The 20,738-nt window shown below is 44.8% G+C and overlaps 1 protein-coding gene across 1 annotated transcript in view; it reads left to right on the forward strand.

Moving 5' to 3' along the window:
- Positions 1–20,738, forward strand: part of LOC108579208 — a 36,108-nt gene that overhangs the window by 703 nt on the left and 14,667 nt on the right. The window contains exons 2-4 of the mRNA XM_017942682.1: positions 1–229; positions 2,018–2,161; positions 10,693–10,870. The exon at positions 1–229 is cut by the window's left edge and continues 7 nt beyond it. Coding sequence (XP_017798171.1) covers positions 1–229; positions 2,018–2,161; positions 10,693–10,870 — 551 coding nt within the window. The remainder of the gene's footprint in view (positions 230–2,017; positions 2,162–10,692; positions 10,871–20,738) is intronic.

Here is a 20,738-nt window from a genome sequence, read left to right on the forward strand (position 1 = left end):
CCGGTGGAGAAGAAAGGCGGGAAGAAGAGCAGTCACTTTAATCGCAGTCAAGGGTGTCTAGACGAGGCTGGCAACAGCCAGAGCGCGAGCAAAGAGAACTGGTACGAGAGGAACGGGAGGAATATCTCGAGGAAGTCGACCAGCGACTTGACGGATATCGAGGACGCGGACACGGAAGTCACTCTGCTGTCCAGCCCGAGAAGGAGGGGCTCGATGAAGGGCGGTCTCGGTGAGTGTTCCTGAGGATTACTTCTCTGTTTGTTCTTCGACGTTGTTCGCCGTCTTCGTCTTCTTCGAGTAGATAACTGTCGAGTTTAGGGGTAGTTCGGTAGGGGAGAATGGCTAACGCGGCTGGAATAATTAATTAGCTCGTTCAGTTGATAGATGGATACTGGAAAAGAATAAAAAGGAGATTTAACATTCGAAACAGCGCTTGCGAAGATATCATTTTCGAGAGGTAATTATCAGCTGCGAAACTAAAGAAAGAAAGAAAAAGGAAGGAAGAAATAGGTCGATTTATCGAGGAGGAATTTCGAATTCTAAGCAGCACCGATCGTCAAAGAAATGCCTGGAACCGCGCTCTCTCTCTCTCTGAAAGCGTTTGTAGAATGCAACGAGCGCGAAAAAGAATTAATTAACGGGGCTATCGTGGCACGAGGCGAAAGGGAAGTTAATTATTGATCGATGAACGCGCGAGCAGGCCTCGTGACCGGTGAAATCGCGAATTATATTACCCCGTAATGAGATACATCGCTTTCCGAGCACGTCTAATTATCCGAACAGTGGAAGTATCCACGAGACAATCCTCACGCGTGCTGATTTAACAAACCGATATCGCCGATCGGCTTAAAGCTTTCAAATCAGTTACGCCATTGTCGGCTCTTCGTTTATCCCTCCATTTCCTTTCCCTTTTCGGAACGTTCCACGTAACGGGTGACGCGGGATTATCGTTTTTAATTAATGCACCTCGTACGAGATATACCGCCTCCGAGCAATTCTCCGAAAATCCTTTATCGTAGCGTAACGCGATAACGAGGCGAGCGTAATCAAGCCTGATTGTCGAGAGGAATACGAACAAGACGCGAGCTACGTGCTTCAAATAGTCCTTCCCTTCGAGGACTTCTCCTTCGATCTCGATACGGTGCAATTTGTTGTAGTTAAAATATAGCAATACCGTTGAAACTGCGATCTTTCGTTTCGTCCCGTCTGGTTCTATAGACACCATGTCGGCAGAGATCGTAATTACGATCGTCTGTTCGTTAGAAATGTTCTTATCGTGCACACACCGGTTCTCCGTATCTTCGTTCCGCGAATTATCAGCAACAGAATTACTAGCCGGTATGTTTTGCAGTTAATTGTTTCGAAACTCTCGTCCCGGGTATTACCTAATCCGTACATAGCGCATCGAATTGTACACGGTTAATCTCGTAATGCATCGCTCGCGGACAAAGTGAAGCTCGAAAGTTAAATCTACTCTCGGTGTAATCATTTTTTCCCGGCCGTCTTCTTGCCCGTCTGATTGGATTCCCATTTAAAGGTCCCGTATAAAACCACCGTACACCCTGATACGTCGTATCCTCCTCTTTCAACCTTCCCTCCGTTTCTCTCCGTGGAAAAGAAATTTCTTTTTTCTTCTTCGAGAGTCTGGTCTATAGAGCTTCCATCGGCCTATGGTCCCGTAATCCTGTTCGATCTTTAATCCTTCATCGGGGCGGTGAAATCTTAGGATTGTCGAACAGCGCGCGGTTTAGTCTGTTCATCGACGCTGTTCCGATGAATCCTCGCTTAATACCTTCGTCGAATCATGATAGGCAGATAAGTAGAGGAGGAGAGAGAAAATGTGAGAGGAGAGAAAGAAGAGAGATAGACAATAGAAATAAGAGAGATAGAGAGAGACGTGGCGCAATTACCTGGTCCCCAGTTGCCTTTATCCGTGACAAATCCCTCTGACGCTGTAGCCGCCGCGAATTCCCGGCCAACGGTTGATGAAATTCCCCGCTGGGGCTCTCTGTTGCAGCCTACCTTGCGTCCAGACGGGGTTCGCGCGACAGCCAGTGCTCCAATTTGTCGAATGTCAGCAACGAGGACGTGGGCCCGCTCAACTTCACTGCACATCCCCGCGCTAGGCAACGGAGGACCTCGAATTTCTTGGAGTTACCTGGTGAGCACGTATTCCCTTCCTATCAACAATATTCTCCCAACATTTTTCTTCCCACTTGCGCTCCTTCAACCTATGTATCTGGATGGACACATACGGGGCAGGGGTTGGGAAATAAAGTGGTCTGACGAGGACGTCGACAGATTCCTCTGTCTGGCCGGGTTAATCCTTCGAAATGGCTGATACGTCGAGGGTTTTATTTTCCTTTTTAACGGAGACAGCTACGCGAAAGGTCGAGCGTTATTTAGGAGGAATCTCAGATAGAAACGTGTTTCGAAAGAAACGAGCTTTCACGGATAATTCAGGTTTTTAGATTGGGTTACCCTTTATTGAACACATTTTGGCGACCTCCACGGGGGGCCACGCACTTGGGCCTGGCGAATCTTGGACTCTTCTTCGTCCTCGAGGACAAGAGTATCGCCTCGGCAATGCAGGCCCGCGCCCCCACTTCCTGGGACTTTCCCAGGGAAAAGGCACGAGGCCTTTTGTCGTAGACTCGCGTCGCCTGCACTTCAAAATTAGGTTAAGCGTTATCGGATTCAAATAAATACATTTTTGTTAAACAACTTGCGCGAGTAATTACTTTACACCACGTCACTTCCAAAACATTATCGCCCTAATAGCAACTGTTCAAATAAATATCCCCAATTGTTTTCACTGTTTCACAAGAAAAACGCACGCGCGTTTTTATTTTCAGAAATCACAGTGGACAGTTTTCTCTCGAAACGCGTTCTCCACACGAACTGTTCTGGTAGATCGCGTGTAAGATTTTTAGCCACGAGACTCTCTTCTATTTTTTCCTACGTCGTCGATTTTTGCAACGCAGCCGTGACAATCGAACGACAGTCCTGGTGAAACGGGGTCAAGTTATCAGATCGGCCATTGTTCCCGGGCGTTTTTAATCGCGCGTCTCTGTTTACATTGAATCGTATCGGAAGCGACGCCGATACGGCGTTCGTACGCGTACACGCGTCGAGATTTCGCTTGAACAAATAAATCTGCACACGCGTGCTTTATTCCGCGAGCTTCCAGCTGACCGCCGGAAGTCATCGACGCTCAACAAGTCTGCTCGAGGTTCGTCGACTTGTTAACTCTTTCGTTCGTATCGTAACATTTTTCATGTAGCTTTTGAAAAAGTAAAATATTTCAAATATTCCGCGTTTCGTCGTATTTACCAGTCAGCTGTTGCGACCGCTTTGGAAAGTGTGTACCTGTAATGTGTCGGCGGAAGTAAGCGACGACGAGTATACTCGTCGAACGCAGAGTATGTGTGGCTGTTGTAATATAGAATTAAGTTGTAACCAAATGCTGTTTTATTTTTTAATCTCATTACTGACAGGGCTTTTTGGTAACTGTCCCGAGGTGACGAATGTGTGAAAACGTAAAAATAAAGAAAAAGGAAAAGGCAGAGTAGCAGTAGCAGTAGTGTAATATGTTTTAGTTTTCACTAAAATTGCAATTTAACACGTTCGTCGCCCAGCGTGAATCGGTCGAGTTTCTCGCGGGGAAACACAAATGTGTTCGAACTGTTTTAACGAATACCATGCTACGTAGTATAATGTTGTATTTTATTTTAAATATAAATTATTTATTAATTTATTTATTTATTTTAAATTAATTATTTATAAATTACTTGTGAAATCCTATTTAACTTGACGAAGAAGAACGTCACCCAGATATGGGTGACGTGGCGACGAACGTGTTAAGGGGGTATTCTAGTCTAGAGTGTCGTTTTTTAGCCCTTAGGGATTTTTTTGTAAGGAAAGTATAAGTTTCTCAATATCGGCATTTTACGTACATATTTATTCGTGTTTCAAGAAAGTTCACAATTTTTTTCAAGTGAAAATAATCAAAACTGTCTGACTTATATGTCATTCAGTGCGGTCCCTTTACAAAAAAAAGTGTCCTACTGGCTGACACGATTCCGCCCATTCCGTTTATCCGAAATGAAAAACCAAAAAGAGTCTTGATTAGTACGACTGTGACTATTGTGTGAACCAGAATGAAAAAGAAATAGTGAAAATTTACAAAATGGCGGCACTTTGAATTTTGACTATCGATTTCTTCGACTTCTTTTCGTCTTTCAGAGGCTGTAAAAATCAGAAAAATTTATATTTTCGCTTAATTCTGGCTCAGGCGATAACGACACATCCACCGAAGGTGCATGTGAAATTTCGAGTCAATCGGACAACTAGAACTTGAGATATCGTGTCAGCCATTTAGAAACACACGGTTTCGAGAAAAACGCGTTTAAAGATTCTCATACCAGTTACATGAGAATGGTATACTTACGGCTACTAGCTACAGGTCGTCCTCTTTAACCATCTATAACCTCGTCAATTTTACGAATTCAGAAAAAGTAAAAAAAAATCGATTGTTTCGAAAAGTCTAGGCTAGAATACCCCTCAAACAGCAAATTGTAACTACTTTTTACGCATGACGAGTATACTCGTCGTAGCACAAAATATTGCCATTCCTTCGTGACGAGTACACTCGTGAAACACAGCTAACTGGTTCACGAATCTACATCGTTAACACGCATTCTTACAACGTTGTTACCATCTCGACAAACATTTTTCCCTCGGTCTGATAATCGTTATCGTTCGAGATCCTTCGTGAGCTTAATTAAAATTTCCTTCCACACCGAAGACATAATCAACTCTCGCTCACCTGCTCCACGAACGATGTCCCCGACATCGCCACCCCTCTTCCATTCGTCTAAAACGTGACGTTCTAACGAGAAAACCGGGCAATAAAATATGCATCCTGTCCCAAGTAATTTCTAATCCACGTATCGATCTCGCGATAAACTCACCACCGTTCCATTTACATCGAGAACGCTTTTTCATCCGTGCGTCAACCTACACCCCTAATCTATGTCGGAAGACAAACGTTCTCCCTCCTCTAGGGGGAGAAACCGCTCGAGGGCTAATATCGTGGACGGGATCGCGAAAATAATTTCTCCCCTCTCTCTCTCTCTCTCTCGAGTTTTCGTGGCGTGGTAAAGCCAGCTCAAACACATCTCCTAGCGACGCTCGAGCCGCGGAGCGTATCAAACTGACGGATTACCCTCGAGTATCCGACGTGGCCGTATCTGCGCGCCGGAAATTAATTACGCGGCTGTCGTCCGCTGGGTAAATACTTTCCGCAAACAACGCACGCCCAGCAGCCTTTCTCTCCGCCTGTGAAACAAGAATGGGCAGAGCCGCTGTGGTATTAGGTAGCTTCACTTGCTCGGTGAACCAACCTGTGTTTCTCGCCGCACACGAAAACAGAGAGAGAGAGAGAGGGACGACTACATATACAGCGGAAAAACGAGACGCACTTTCGCACAGATCGCCGCGATAATCCTGTCCGATAACGAGCTTTTTTCCCCGACGCTCCGCCGGATCCTCATTAATAACCGCGGAGCACAGCACTGGAAATAGAAAATCAATGCGCTGCGAAAATTATCGCTTCTGTGTTCGGGACGGTGATAACAGCCACGTCGAATCTGTGCTGGACATGTTTATTTGCTGTTCTATAATCTGTCCGGAGTTAAGTGCTTTTCGTACGATACGCTACTCGGTAGAGAAATTTTTTCCAACTTTGCCAAGATAAATTGTACAATAATCCGCCTGGGGTCTGTCTATCCGTAAGAAACAACTTCTTTCCTTCCCATAATACACGTATTCTATTTCTGGGATTTTCCCATTAAAAACGGTCAACACATCCACGGGCCTCGTGCGTCATCGAGGATTTTCCGCGCAGGGCCTGGATCTCGTCCCTGTCAACCCTCGCTTTTAGAACCCTCGTCCCGAGCCTCTTCAAACTCCGCAGAATGATGCCAACATCTTTACGATATTGCGGTATATTTTTAAGATAATGGAGTCTCGCTTCGCCACACCATTGATTGTACAATCGTACCCTCAAATTTCTATCGATAATCGTACCTACCTTTCACGGCTGCCATTTGTTACCGCCAACGATACAAGCTCCTCGCCGGCGAGATTTCCTCTGTAAATAGAGGAAAGGTATCGAAGCTGCGAAAGAATAGCTGTCGCGATAAATATGACGGGAACGTACGAGTAAACTCGGCAGAGAAGACGTCCAACGAGATAGATAGCCGGTAAGAAAACGTTCCCGCGGAATTATGTCGTCTCCAGCGGAGAAAAACGAACGGGCACGTGTATACACCAGCCAGATATCGTTCACGGATCGAAACTACGGCTTCGATAGCGTCGTTTCCCTCGAGTGTCCCGAACCAACAGCTTCCTCCACGAGACGTTGCGAATTTTCGTTCGGGAGAATCGTCCAACGGCGTGTTTCAATCGCATTCTTGGACGGAGAACGAATTTTGCGGCGTATTTCACGATACAAATCGACGTGTAATATTTATTACTTTTTGATTGGATCGTATCGATCAACAGTTCCAATCTACGGAGAAATCTCGGTTCTTCTGCAATTCTATCGGCGAAACGGGTCAGCCAGAAATTCATTTCACGGCTAATTGCTCGGCTAATGTCTGGAGCTTCCGCTGACCGGTGACTGAAATTTCTCGGGGAATTCAGGAATACATCTCTGTGCGCTAAGCTAACAATTTTCACAGGACCAAGTTCGAGGAGCGTGCGCGCGTATCGTTGACGTAATTAGATGGCAGAGGCAGCGGAGACGAACTTCTTGAGTGCCTGGCCGACTGTACCCACGTTAAATACCGAAGCGGCGGCCACGCTTTGTCTCTAGACGTGCGTGTACCAGCTCAATTTCCATCCTTACTCCACCAACTTCTAGTACGTTAACGAACTGTTGCTCCTCCTCGCTTCCTTGGACAACTTTGCTTCTGCCGGTGGGCGACTCGGGGTGATTCGAGAGACTTGTTGCATCGGGAGCAACTGTTCGATCGTACGTCGGAAGTTCTTGGTACGTTTGCGGTGGAAATTCGGTTCGATTCGATAACAAATTTTCAGTTGTAAAGTGGTTATCCGAGCTTCGTTATATCTCGACGGTACAATCAGGAAGCGAAGTGGACAAATTTGTTGGGAGAGGATTGTGTAATAAGAAAGCGAAGGAAATTCTCTGAGAATATAGAGGACGAAGTTTGATCATTTTTTTTTTAAATTTGCAATGGTTTTCGCGTAAATGAAATATCTTCGCAAAGTTAGGATCACGTATGAGTGAAAATATACAGGGTGTTAGCTCACAAAATAGACGAGGACAAAGTTTCGTAATTTTTTTTTAACGGAGCTTTAAATTTGCAACGGTTTTCGCGTAAATGAAATATCTTCGCCAAAGTTACATACAACGTACAGGGTTTTCCCTCGCAAAATAGAAGAGGACAAAGTTTCGCAATGTCTGTTCAACAGATTCCTAAAATTTCCACTAACTACGACTTTTTGAATTTCCTGTGAACGTTTAGGATCTGATTCTTACATCAGCACTTTAAATAGAAATCGCGAATCATTTTCTTCTCAATCCTAATCCTCCAACAACTATTTACCTCGAATCTCCCAACACTTGCACACATTAAGAACTAAAAATACCGAATAAATTACCATGCTACGCCACGGATAATGCATAAATAACAAGCACAGGTGAAGGTATCAAAAGGAAAAGGAGGAATTCCAGGCAAACCTAATTAACCCGTTAACAATGAATTTTTACTATATGAATTTGTTTGGCGGTCGGTTGTTCCCTTGGAGGGACCACTCGCTCTGATACAGTATGCATGAGCTGCCTTTGGTCAAGCTGTAAACGCGAAGACCCACGATATTCATTGGCCCACGGCCTGGCACATTTCAGAGACCCTTTGAATGCCAGACCACGTGCATACCTAAACGCCATGTCCGCCATCGTTCCTTCCACAATTCTGCATAGTGTTATTCGTATTCAGATATGTAGTTAGAACGTGACCTAGATTAGAAATTCAACCCAACGGTAACTGTATCCAAGTAGGGAGAGGCATTTAATTAAACGTTATTACGCGTTACGTATCGAGGTACTCTTCGAAAAAGTATCGAAATTACCTAACACGTTCGCTACCAGTGTCACATACAGTGACGCGCCAGTTCCTGTCATAGAACGGTATTATCTACGTGTAATCGATCGTAAAATATCGAGTATTTTACCCTTTGGACACGAAAGGTGTATACAGGGTGTCCCGTAACTCCTCGAACACCCGGAAATGGGGGATTGTTCGGGTGACTCTGAACAACTTTTTCCTTTATCAAAATGTTGTTTGAAGCTTCATTTTTGAATTATTAACGAAAAACACTGGCCAATCAGAGCGCGCGTAGAGCCCGCGCTCAGGGACGAAGAACAGAGGTTCATCCGCCCGCGATCCAACAAACGCGTACGCGTGACTTCACGGCTATCGGTCGCTCTGAAAAAAATTTGACTTTGCAAATTTTTGAAAAAACTGCAATTAGTCGGAATCGTGAAGAAAATAGCGAAGGTCTGAAAATAGCCTCTGTTCTCCGCCCCTGAGCGCGGGCTGTAATTGGCCAGTGTTTTTCGTTAATAATTCAAAAATGAACATTCAAACAACATTTTGGTAAAGGAAAAAGTTGTCCAGAGTCACCCCAGCAAACCCCCATTTCCGGGTGTTCGAGGAGTTACGGGACACTCTGTATACGCGCTCCCACAGATTTATCGATACATACCGTTACACCCTCAAATATTTTCCTTCTTAGTCCTTAGTTTTATCTGTATTCACAACTAGACATCCACTTTCACCATTATTCTGTAAGAGGTGGTCTAATGAACTTTACTGAAATCAGGATGTCGTGCAAAGTAGTCCGTCTATTACCGAAGCTAAGAACCGACTCTCGTCGAATGGCAAAGATATGTCGCTGGGCCGAACCGATGGGTACTCTGGTGTTTGTCACTCACCAAGAGGCGCAGGCCAAGCCATAAACCGTCCCAAAAAGCCTACAATTCATACCGGACTCTTCACCTTCCAACTCTCCTGCATAGTCAACCCAAAGTCCATCTTCCCAGAACCCTTAAATAGCCCTATTTTCTCCATTCTGTCCAAGTTCTGTTTCACGCAACGACGACCCCTAAGAGTTTTAACTCAGTGAAAACCCAAAATCTGCTCTTAGTTTCGAGGAATTGGAGCGAACCGGGCATCACAATACGAAAGACGTAGTAACACCTTATTTTATTTTTATATTTGATCATTTTATTTATTGTCTGTATCGATGATTCTGTGCGAGAGTGCGCCGCAGTGCAGAAGTGCAGACTATCTTATTACGTAAAACTGAAAAAAATGGAGATATTAACCCTTCCACAGTTTATCCCGAGTGAAACTCGGGCAGTGCGTTAAAAATCGAACAGTTTAACTCGCGAGAGACTTTTAGGAAGAAAGTTAGAAAGGGACGAGATATTACCAGAACTGTGACGTATTATTAAAAAGACCCGCGTAAAATATGAATGTTATTCGCTCTAATTCGTAATTACATTAGACTGTGAAAGGGTTAAGAATGTAAGTCGGAATAATTGGAAGGATGCTTCGACAGAACCGTAGTAGCGAACGTGTTAATCAAAATCTACATCGTTTAAAGCCCGGTCAACTCGGAATTAGTCACATTGAAGAACGTAGCGAAAAAGCGAGAGAAAAGAGAAGAGAAAACGAACGAATTTTCCAAACGAAGTCTGTTCAAGTGGGGTGAATCGAATTTTGCCGCGTTTGATTCGAATCTGCCGGTGTTCCGTGCATATGTACCGTGTATACAGCCCGATGACCGACCGTTGCGTAATCTTCTCTCCTATGAAATCGAATGGAAAACCAGTTTTCCACGATGACGCAACCGTTGATCATTCCGCCGGAAGAGCATATATATATACATCGTCCTTCTCTCGTGTCTCTCGAATCCGTGGAAAGAAAAGTGGACCAACGTTGGCAGCTGTTAGGAAGGTTGCTCAGGATAGGAGGGGATACGGAAGAAGGCGAAGAAAAAATGGAAGAGGACTTTTTGAAATGTCACAGAGGGCTTTACGAGGAGGAAATTGGAAAGCCCTCGAAGGCAAAGCTTCGCCCGGTGTTCGATGCGTCGCTTTGATCGCAGCAATGGGTTTCGCAATTGGAGAACTTGAGGGAAGTAAAAGGGAAAAAATAATGGCGGATCGTTTAACGTAAATTGAAGGCTCGTTTTTCTCTCTCCCTCTCTTCCTTCTTCTTTTCCTTTAGTGTTTGCCGTAACATCGCGTTAGCCGATCTCGCCTGATTAGAAATTCTAGATGCAGCCTTGTCGAACAGGTTTTCGTGGAATTTTCACCGGTAACCCAATTCACTTTCCGTCGAATTTCACTTTAAAGCTAATTTTTCGTCCACCTCCAGCATACGTGTCCGTGTTTGTCTGTGTGTGTGTGAGTACGCCACGTGGAAATTCGGTAAATGCTGCGAGAGATAGTTGGATCCGTATTTCATAGAAATTTGAGACGAGCTGTACACTATCTAATTAACGGAATGTCCAAGCAATGTCTGTGTATATTGTCTGTTGTCCCATTCGAACTGATAGCACGGCTTTAATTAAATGTCCATCGATACGTTACAGTGCCGGATCATATCAGGCCGCGCGTGCACAGTTTACCGGAAAAAGCATACAATCCCAGGGCCGGGGACGATCTCTATAGGCTACGGGCATTCAGCATCACCCATAAAGGCGTCGTTAATCGCGGCGACTCGATCATCTCGAGACGCAGCAGGAGCAACACTTCTGTCAACAGTAGCAGGTAAATTGCTCCCTGTTCAAAAACTTTACATCTCTCCTTTGCATGGCGCGAGCTTCGAAACCTTATTTCCGCCGATCTCTTCTCGTTGGCGTACTTCTAAGCGAAAGAAGAGAAAAAGTTGGAAACTTTTGAAAGAACGCCGCCGAAAAGTGTTCGCCGCGATCGAGAGCCGATAATCGAGCGCGTTCCACCTACAGAGCCGGCTACGCTCCCATATTTTCAAGATTAGTATTCTCGCTTCCTTTCGTTTCCATTGAATTACGTCGAATCCGGCCGTCGAACGAGAACAACGAACGATACACGCTTGTTTTCGTCGATCACGCCGGTGCGCTCTCGTGCTTCACTTATCCGAGTAACATTTAATCCCCATCTCTGCTCTGTTGTATCAATTAATTACAGTTCAACGAGTTTACGTTTCTTCGTTTTCCTCTCGGCTCTTGTGTAATAGTGTCAATTAAGAAACGTCGATAGATCTCGATTTTCACGGTGTATTCACTGCCGCGTTGGTCACCTGTGACCGGAGATTTTCCTCGCTGGAGGAAACCAACAAGTTCAGAGTAATTCGAATAAAATGAATATCGTTCGCTGAAAATTTCGAATTAACCCTCTACTGTCGAAGCGGAGCCTCGGAGACCTTTTTCTTTCCTTCCATTCTATTTCGAACTCGACGTTATTATGCTAAAATGAAATTAACACAACCAGCCACTCTATTCTATAGAGTTCGCTAGGAAAATGTGTAGTAAAGGTAAATCGGTAAGAATAGTCGTTAGAAGTGTTCTGTATTTGTGTATAAATTAACTGGAAGTTCAGGAGTTTCGTGCACTCGATATCGTTCCAAAAACGGTGTCTCGACAGTAGAGGGTTAAAAAAAAAATACACTACTGTGAACAATTTTTTTTACTAGTTATATTGAAAATAGCATTAACACGTTCCCGCCGGCGGCCTTATTTGTAGTTCTCGCCGTCTGACGGCTCTCTAATTCATAGTTCGGTCTAATTCATAGTAATCCATTTTTAATTGGAATGAATAATTCTAATTAATATATATTTTTATGTTAAAGCAGTTTAAAATTAAAGAATTGTTTTGATTCAGTTCATTTGCAAACTTTTTTTTTTCTTTTTATTAACAAAAAAGACACATAAAATTGATCGCATCCTTTGTACCACCAGCGGTACATGCCGTCCCATGAGACAGTCTTCTATGTGCCACCAGTGGTACGTGCCGGCGGGAACGTGTTAAGGGTCATATACAGTGGATGCCGTTTATTTGGGACAGATGCCCAAGAACGGAATATAAATACGTGTTTATTTACTTATCAATGTTATTTCATTACTTACTGTTAACTTCGTTTGCATGCTTAAACACACATGTGTATTCAAGACCGAACATTACATGCGTTTTTGGCTTCATTTTTTACCTTGTTCAATTTTGAAATTCGTTGTTTTGGGACAAATTAGTCCGGCCCAATTAACTCCCCTGTAAAGAAAATATGGCAAAATATAATAGATATTCAAACCGGCAGTTTAAAAGCCTGTGAATAAAATTGACGTCGAGTCACACTCGACAAAAGAGTCCAAAGGGTTAACACTCAGAGGTACGCTAATTTCACAGCTATTCTGCAATTATTCGGCTACTTCCGGACGGTCTCGTGTAGCTTCCTTTTATTCGAGAATTTCAATGTAGCATTAACGTATCAAAATTGTAATTTATCGTCGGACGATGTCTCAAGGATGTATCAGACTCGACGTAAGAGCGCAAAGGGTTAAAGGAACCAGTGCTCAACTGCTTCAATTCATTTTTCGCACTTGCTCGCCCGCCTTGTACCAGCGGAGGCATTATAGGAAACAGAATTAACGGAGAACGCTCGTCGACCTTCCGGCTACGGTTCCGATACCTCGAGGCGTCGTCTTAACCTGTATATTTCAGGCGAGAAACCCCACCGATCCTTGTTCCCTTAATTCGTATGTATTAGAACACCACGGATGCCTCGACGAAACGAATCCCTGTCGAGAACCGCAATTTTTCAATTTGTTCACGTTTAAACGAACACGGCGTAAGAGCTCTCTCTCAGCAGGGTAGAAAGATCGATTAGATAGCTGTTTTCGTGTTGCCATCACGAAAATTCATTTTTCTCAACAGCTACGGTGGAGCACGAGGGGCGGTTGGTATTACGTTTCCGGTGGAATGGAGGTCGTATCGCGTCGTTGCTGCTCGCTCGTTTGATTCCCTTCGACTTTCGTTACGAGAAACCATAAGTCTTCCCCTCTCTGACAGAGAAGAATCGTTTATACCCGTAGGAACGATGTTTGTACTTCGTCCAGGGCAACTGATTCTCGCGATAACAATTTCTGATAATCGCGGAGTGGCGAGAGCCGCGGCGAAAATTTCATCCGTATCGTGCGACAAGCTCGCGAGAAATCCTCGATTCGGGCTGATTATTTATTTCGGAATCGCGTTTCGCTTTTTTCCATTCTCTTCGACCTTTCCTTTTCTTTTCACCGCGTTCGTGTTGCAATAAAAAAGCTCCACGCGAATCGATTACGTTCGAAAGGTACACACAAACCCTTCACGTCCCGTTCTACTATTAACAAACTTCCACCGCGTGAATTTGAATTTGAATCGGTAGCAGAGAGCAGAGTGTATGATTTTTGACGTTAACTTCGAATAGTAACCCCCGCGTTTAATGGATGCTTTCAAGAGCTCGTCAGAAAAAACGTCGTTTGATAAAGCGAATGGAGGACTAACCCTTTACGAATAAAGGCTACGCACGAGAGAGGGAGACGGGGGACAGGCGTGTACACACGCGCGCAGCGCGGGTAATAACTTCATCCACCTGAAATATCTCGGTTACCTTAAAAGAACCTGCTTATGGAGGTCGTTTGATGTCGGGGGAGCGGCGCCAGCAAGCTTTTCGCCAATGAAAACGCCAAGCGAGAACGTCTGGCTCGTACCTGTAACCCGTTGCTATCGCACTAAATTTAAGATTTCTAAATTTTCGACTTCCGATTGCCAGCCGATTGCCAACATTCTCTTCTCACTCGGATAATTTTATCGTCTGGTTCGGGTAAAATAGAATTCGATTTCTCCATAATTCCTCGATATTTCAACAGCGGTAATAATAGCTTTAATCGCGCATCGAACACTTTTGCAAAACGAACAGTTCTGTCGTGGCGAAGAATTTCAGGGTCTGGGAAGTTGGCGAGTGGTAAAAGTTTGAACCGCGGTTCCCTCGGAGAGCGTCACTTCATTTCACCGCTGTATTCCACCAGGGCTTAACTCCTCGTTTTGTATACTTGAGCGAATGGTCGCCTAGGTGATTCATTTAGAATGCCCACTTTCCGCCCAACTCAACAAAAACTTACCGAATTCCCGCTTTTCGCGTGTCCACCTACGTTATATTCGAACGGAAAAAGCGTCTCCAAAGTTAGCATCGTTAATTTCGTAGCGACTATTTAAATTTCCTCACGTTTAATAAGCGTTCTCTTTCAGAAGGACTTAAGTACGTCGTTGTTCAACTTCATTTTCCCGCGACACACCGATACTCTTTTATTCCTCCCAGACTCCCGTTTCGAGGTGGTTTCTTTAAGCGAGATTTATCTCCCTGCATTTCATTCGCCTGCGAAATCATGCCTATAAATCTCCATATCTCGTCTCCGCCTCAACTTCCGGCATTCCCTTTAACAAACCCTCCTCTCCGTTCTTCGTCTCCATGTTCCGGCTAATTTATACGTGCCCCCATGTGAACAGGAGGGTACTCGAGAGGATGGATCAATTGCCGTTTAAAAGAAGCTTCTCTCCCCGTCTTTTACGACGCAAGTGTATCTCGAGTACTTCGGCAATCGGTCATCGAAACGATAAAAAGAAGCTGCGTTTGACGATCGCGTAAAACGTATATACCTCGAGGAATTGTTTCTGTTCGCCTCGGCTGAAAGGCGTTCCACGGGAGGAACGGTGAGACATCGAGAGGATCGAAAATAGAGGAACGTTCTGCCCTTTTTCTTCGCCGCTTCCATTCGACGTCGGTTAATTGGATCTCGAAAACGACGTCGCATCCAGCGGACTGAATTATATTTCTTTGCTCGATCGCGGACCGTGATCGACGAGGGAGGAAAAGGTTAAAGGGTGACGCGGGAATTACGCGACGAAATCGTCGCCCTCTGTTGCCCCGAGTAATCTTCCTCGAATCATTTACAGATTCGGAGAAAAAATAATCCTCTATCTCTAAGGGAATTTCGAGGAATTTGATCGTTCAACGATCGTTTCCTTCTCAGCTCTCTTCGGTCCCATCAGTCGTCGTTTCGTTCGAATCAGCTTACGGTCTTAACGTTTCGTCTACAGGTCGAGGACTGTTCTCTCCGCTTTTCCTATTTTCTTGTAACGTGCAGCCTACGCGTGTTCATTCTGATCATTTTTGAAAAGAATCGTTAAACGAATCGTTCCGTTCTGAGCTGCACTCGAGACGCCATTTCGTTGGAATCAGCTTAATACTTGCGGCTCAAGGAACATTCCCTGCTTTTTTTCTGCTTTCATCGTGTACACGTACGTACAGCACGTTGCAAACGAATCGGCAAAATAATCCTGTAATAATTTCCAATCGCAGAAATTCCAGATAATCTACGTTCGTAATTGATCCATGTATAAAAAAAAACAAAATATCGCAAACGCGGAATACCGCGTGACCCATAAAATTCAGTCGAGAGAATCGTCGCCTGCGTTCCATGTGTATACCTCGATTCACCGACATCCTCGCAACAACAAGCACGATACAACAAAGGGTGGAGATCAGCATTGAACCGTACTAGAGAACAATATCTTAGAAACTTTATTGTACAAAGTATAACCGAACGTTCGCAATGAAGTGTAGTAGGATCGAGACGTGAGAATGACGGAGAGGTTTACGCATCGAAAGGAGGATCCTGAGAGGAAAAGGAAGGGACTATTTGGCGGTGTACCACGCCGATTGGAGGAGAGCCAGAGTGCTCGAAGCTTCCAAACGTTCCTTCGTTCTCCTCTTCTTCTTCTTCTTCTTTTCATTATCACGCGGCACAGGACGCGATGGTTATTTCTGTAACGATACCGTGCAACGAACGCCTTGACCCGACGGTCTCTTTCTTCTCTTCTTCTTCCATTCCTCCCCTCTGCTCAGAACGTTCTTCTCGTCCTCCCCTTGATGTAGCCAAATTTCCCTTCGAAACGTTCGCACCGTAGCTACTCGATCGTAGAGTCTCCTCGAATCCTTGAGAAAAGCTAGGATGGATCGCGTTTACTACTCTCCCCCGCGTGGCACAACGTCGAAAGGGTTTGTGTTTGTTGCGTGTTTGCCGGTGATTGGATGGCTGATTGCTGGCTGGTGGTCTTGGTCTAATCGCTGTACTCGACGCTCTCCTCGAATTCCATCGACTGCTGCGATCTCGACGACGACGAAGTCACGGACTTGATCGACGTGGAAGACTCGACCACAGACTTCGTTTGCACGCTCTGCACGGATTTCATCGTCGAGACGGACTTCGACTCCGCACTGATGTTCAGGGATTGAGCGACGAGGCTGTCGGCGCTGTCGTTCACTGGAAACGGATAGGAAATCAATTCAATTCGATTCTGTCGTTAAATATTTCAACAAAATTCAACAAAACCAGAGATTCGTTTCTATTCCAGAGAGATCCTACAGCTCTAATTACACACCCTCCATCCATCTTACTCACTTGGAGAGAGGAAAGAGGGAAAAAATTAGCAAAGTGACAGGAAACTGGAGAACGAAAACAATGCAAATGGATAAAAGTTGGAAGTAACGCGTGAGCAAAGTGACAGGAAACTGGAGAACGAAAACAATGCAAATGGATAAAAGTTGGAAGTAACGCGATTTCCAAGTTGAAATTGAATAAACCATCCCCGGGGTGGTTCGAGGAGCCGGGAATCGAGTTAGAAAGTAGAATCTATCGCGCGTCCAGTTCAATTTGTTACACGCACCTTTAGCGACCTCCATTATCGAACGAGAGTTCCGCGTCGGTTCTTGTTAGAAGAGACGGTGGTAGCCGGGTGCCCAAGGGGGACGTAGATCCGTTCAGAGTGGCAACTAAAGACGCGAACACTTTGAGATCGAACTCGCGAATGGCTCGAACGAACCGCGGGGGCTTTGGGTTATTCTAAACCGTCCTCTCGATCGTGGAGAGGGAATCGTCCGCGGTCACGTGGCCCTGCGGATGCACGAGTGTGGACGGGAAACGGGGGAAAAATGTTCGGCGTGTTTGGTGGCTTTTACGACGCGACGAGGAATATTCGTGGAATTTCGAATGGCTCGCAGCGTATGCGTCTTCGAGCTGAGTCAATGTTCTTCCGACAGCGCGACGCGCCTCGATTCACAGTCGATCGCTTCCAAGTCTTCTCGATCACGTGCCTCTCCGCTCTCCGGATGATCGTTTCATTTTGCAATTTTCCCGGGAGAGAAGAATTTTTCAATCTAGAGGTAATACGAGGGAAATTGGAGCACTTTTGGGTTTTGAGAATTGATTCGGTACGACGAAGTCACGAGGGTTTCGAAGAGCTATTAGCACTGGGTTCACGGACATTTCTTATGTACCTGAATTGACGCGCGAACGAAACCGCATATTTTCTTTAAAGGCAACATATTATACGCTGTTAACTTCTAAACGAAACTATGTGATATTATAAAATGTATAATAAGCGTAAGTGGTAGGAGAGGAAACATTACGTCCAAACTGACCTATACTCCATTCAACGAGACGAGTCACCAACTATAAACACGAGCACGTGAACAGGGCAGGGCCGACTTACAGATCCCCATATCGCATCGTAGGATAAGCTTTTTTTTTTTAATTAAAATTCTTTGACTATGGTATGGAGTTACTTGTTATATAAATATACCTAAATAACAGGATGAATGAAAGTACAAGAGAAGTTCCGTGTAATTATTATTTCTTTATTCTATGTTGCTCTCACAACTGGTATTTCATACTGAACTATCGTCGGAATCATTTAAATTTATAATAAATGGTTCTATTGCTGATTCAATTATACCATCTAATTGCCAAAATTTTTCTTCAAAATCGGTTATCACGTGATCAATACATTTTTTCCAATTTTCTGGAGTAACTACATTTATTGCTTACCACTGAAAAGTACCTGAAGTCATAAAATACACATTTGGAAATCATTAAGGTTTCTGCCTGCAAGACCATAACTTGGCCCTGAGTTGTAACATGTGACAGCCAATGACCATAGTCGCAGAGCCGATCACGTGAAAAGCGAGGGAGTTGTTTGTTTTTACTTAGTGACTCGTCTCGTTGAACGGACTGTAGTGTTAAGGGCTCGTGTGTCGCTGTGGAGAACGAAAGAACCATCCGTAATTCGAGTTCAACGAGAAGAAGTCTGGACAGAGCAGCTCCAGAGAAGAGCCACTTGGGAATGAAGACCAGTGCGGCACAAATAGAGAACGAATAGCTTTAACGCTAGAACCACTGTCCGGGTCAAAAATGACCCATTAGCTCTACATCGCAATGCCATTTATTTTAGTGGTAATTTATTTCTGGTAGGTACTTGGCCCTCTTGTTACAAAGCTCTGTTCCTTCTTGCTTATATCGCGAACGATTTGAAGAAGCTATCGACCCAGAAGCTTGCGAATCCATTTGAGAAAACCGTTCCCCTATTTATCCGATAATTACAAAATAGCTGTTGAAGTTGCATCGCACCTAACAGCTTCGCGAATTTGTCGCAACGAGATTTCGAGAGAAATTACGCGCGATTCAGCTTAACGCGAGTCGTTTAATTCGAGAAAATCGAACGGAAATCGCGCCCCTTTCCAACGGAGGAATATCCGCGAGTTCCGGGAAACTTTGCGTTCACCTTCGTTCGCGAATTATTATCCCTGGCAGTCGCTCCGCGCTCGTCGCGTCGACTTTTATTTACAGTGAAAAAACGGTTTGAATATCTGCCAGATTTTCGTCTAAACGTGAAACGTCCTCTGTACTTTTTCCTCTCTCTCGCCTCGATACTTTCCAACTGGTACGTCTCGAGGTGCACAAGACGATCCTTCGCTAAGTTTAAAAGCTGATCTGCCGTACCAGCCGATGAATCACGCCAGAACACGAAGATCGTCATTTCGTAGGGTTGCGCGAGTAATAATCGATGATGACTCACGAGCGCGCCGCCGAATCGAATTTTTATCCGTGGACATGGTCCAACGTGTCGGGGAACAGGTGACAAATGGCTTCGCTCGGATAATTGTCAGGCGATGTCGAATTTATCCCAATTAATCGTCGGGAATCTTTAATTATTGGCCCGCTTAGCCAAGCCCATTGCCAAACCGAACAACCAGCCCGCGAGAACACTACTTTTATTTATATTTGTTGTAACAAAATGACTAAGGCTAGGCTATTTCTACGCGACGTAACGAGCTCGCCCCAAGGTGATTTTCACCGTGGACCATTTCGGTTCGAAATTAGGCGAAATCTGTGGAAAGTAGAAGCTCTTGGTGAAATTTGGTTAATTAAAGGGCAGCGAGGTGTGTCGCCGCGGAGAAATAATTGAAGAATCCAGGATGAAACGTGAAGAGTGACTTAGAAAATAGTGGGATAATATGTTTTTTTATTTCACCGGTAGATCGATACGGTGTTCGAGGTTGTCTCGTAGGCATCTTAGGCTGATTCCGTCGAAACTTCACGGTAGTTCCCCGAAATAGGCACGGGTTGTTCGTGGTCCGCGTTACTTGGACCACCGAGAGAGCGATCCCACAGGGGACGAGCCGAGGAAAATAAGTTTCACAGAGGGAGGTCGGTTCCTCTTGGCTCACGCAAAAGGTTTTCGTCGTACGGTCTCTCCTCATCAACCTTTTACGAACTGCCAACCGTTGAATTTATGTTCCTCCGTAAAAGAGAGGAAAACGGAACGCAGACACTCGAAGGTGTGGATCAGCGTGAAAATTCGACGACCGAATCTATCGGAATAGAAGAAAAAAGAAAGTCGAAAGAAGAGTGTCAGTTTGCGACTAGTCAGGTTTTAAAGATTTGGAAATTGAATCTGGGATGGTTGTACGTGACTTAACTTACAGATTCAACGCTACTTATCTTTCGTTCGTACCTTTTTTCCCCTTCTCGTTTCTACGTCCTTGTTAAATTCTTGGTGCTCCATTTAAGAATATTCTCTTGGAAATATTCCCTCATCGAGGGAGAGAGAGGGAGAGATAGAGCGGTAAAGGAGAATTCGCTTGAGCAGAAGTCTCTTTTTCGTTGTTGGAAGCTCGATCGTCGCGAAATACGACTCCTATTGTGTCTGGACGATGAGAAACGCGCTCTGAGAGATTGGTAGAGGCTGTGGCGGTCGTTCCACACGAGGGATCCCCGGTTATTACGCGTATTATTACGTCGTATCCGAGGAGATGAGCCGCCCGGTCGATTCGTTCCTTCGCCTCTCCAAATAGACGGTGTAAATATTTGCACCGGTTTTTCGTTTTCTTACCAGACAGACGGGATCTCCCTCTCTCTCTTTGTCCCTCTTTATTTCTCCTTTTCTCTCGTCGCAGGTTTATATATAACTTGTGCACCCTCAGCGCCATCTTCGTGTTTCGTGTACACGCGGCACACGTGCCAAACAGGAGGAATGCACGAGCATTGTTCTTGGCCCGGAACGTAACGCGTGTCTCGGCTAGCGGAAACCACGAGGCGCGTCCCAGGAATGGTGGAAAAAGATGCGTGAAATTCTTCCTTGGGATTCTGCATTTCTAGGGATAATTCGGTTGCTACCAACGCTAGATTTCATGGATAATGGATGCTTTGGTTGGTACCAATGCTAGATTTCATGGATAATGGACAACTCGGTTGCTAGAGATTCCAGATTTCATGGATAATGGGTAATT

This window comes from Habropoda laboriosa, unplaced genomic scaffold (assembly GCF_001263275.1).
Source record: "Habropoda laboriosa isolate 0110345459 unplaced genomic scaffold, ASM126327v1 scaffold64, whole genome shotgun sequence".
Classification (NCBI taxonomy): Eukaryota; Metazoa; Arthropoda; class Insecta; order Hymenoptera; family Apidae; genus Habropoda; species Habropoda laboriosa.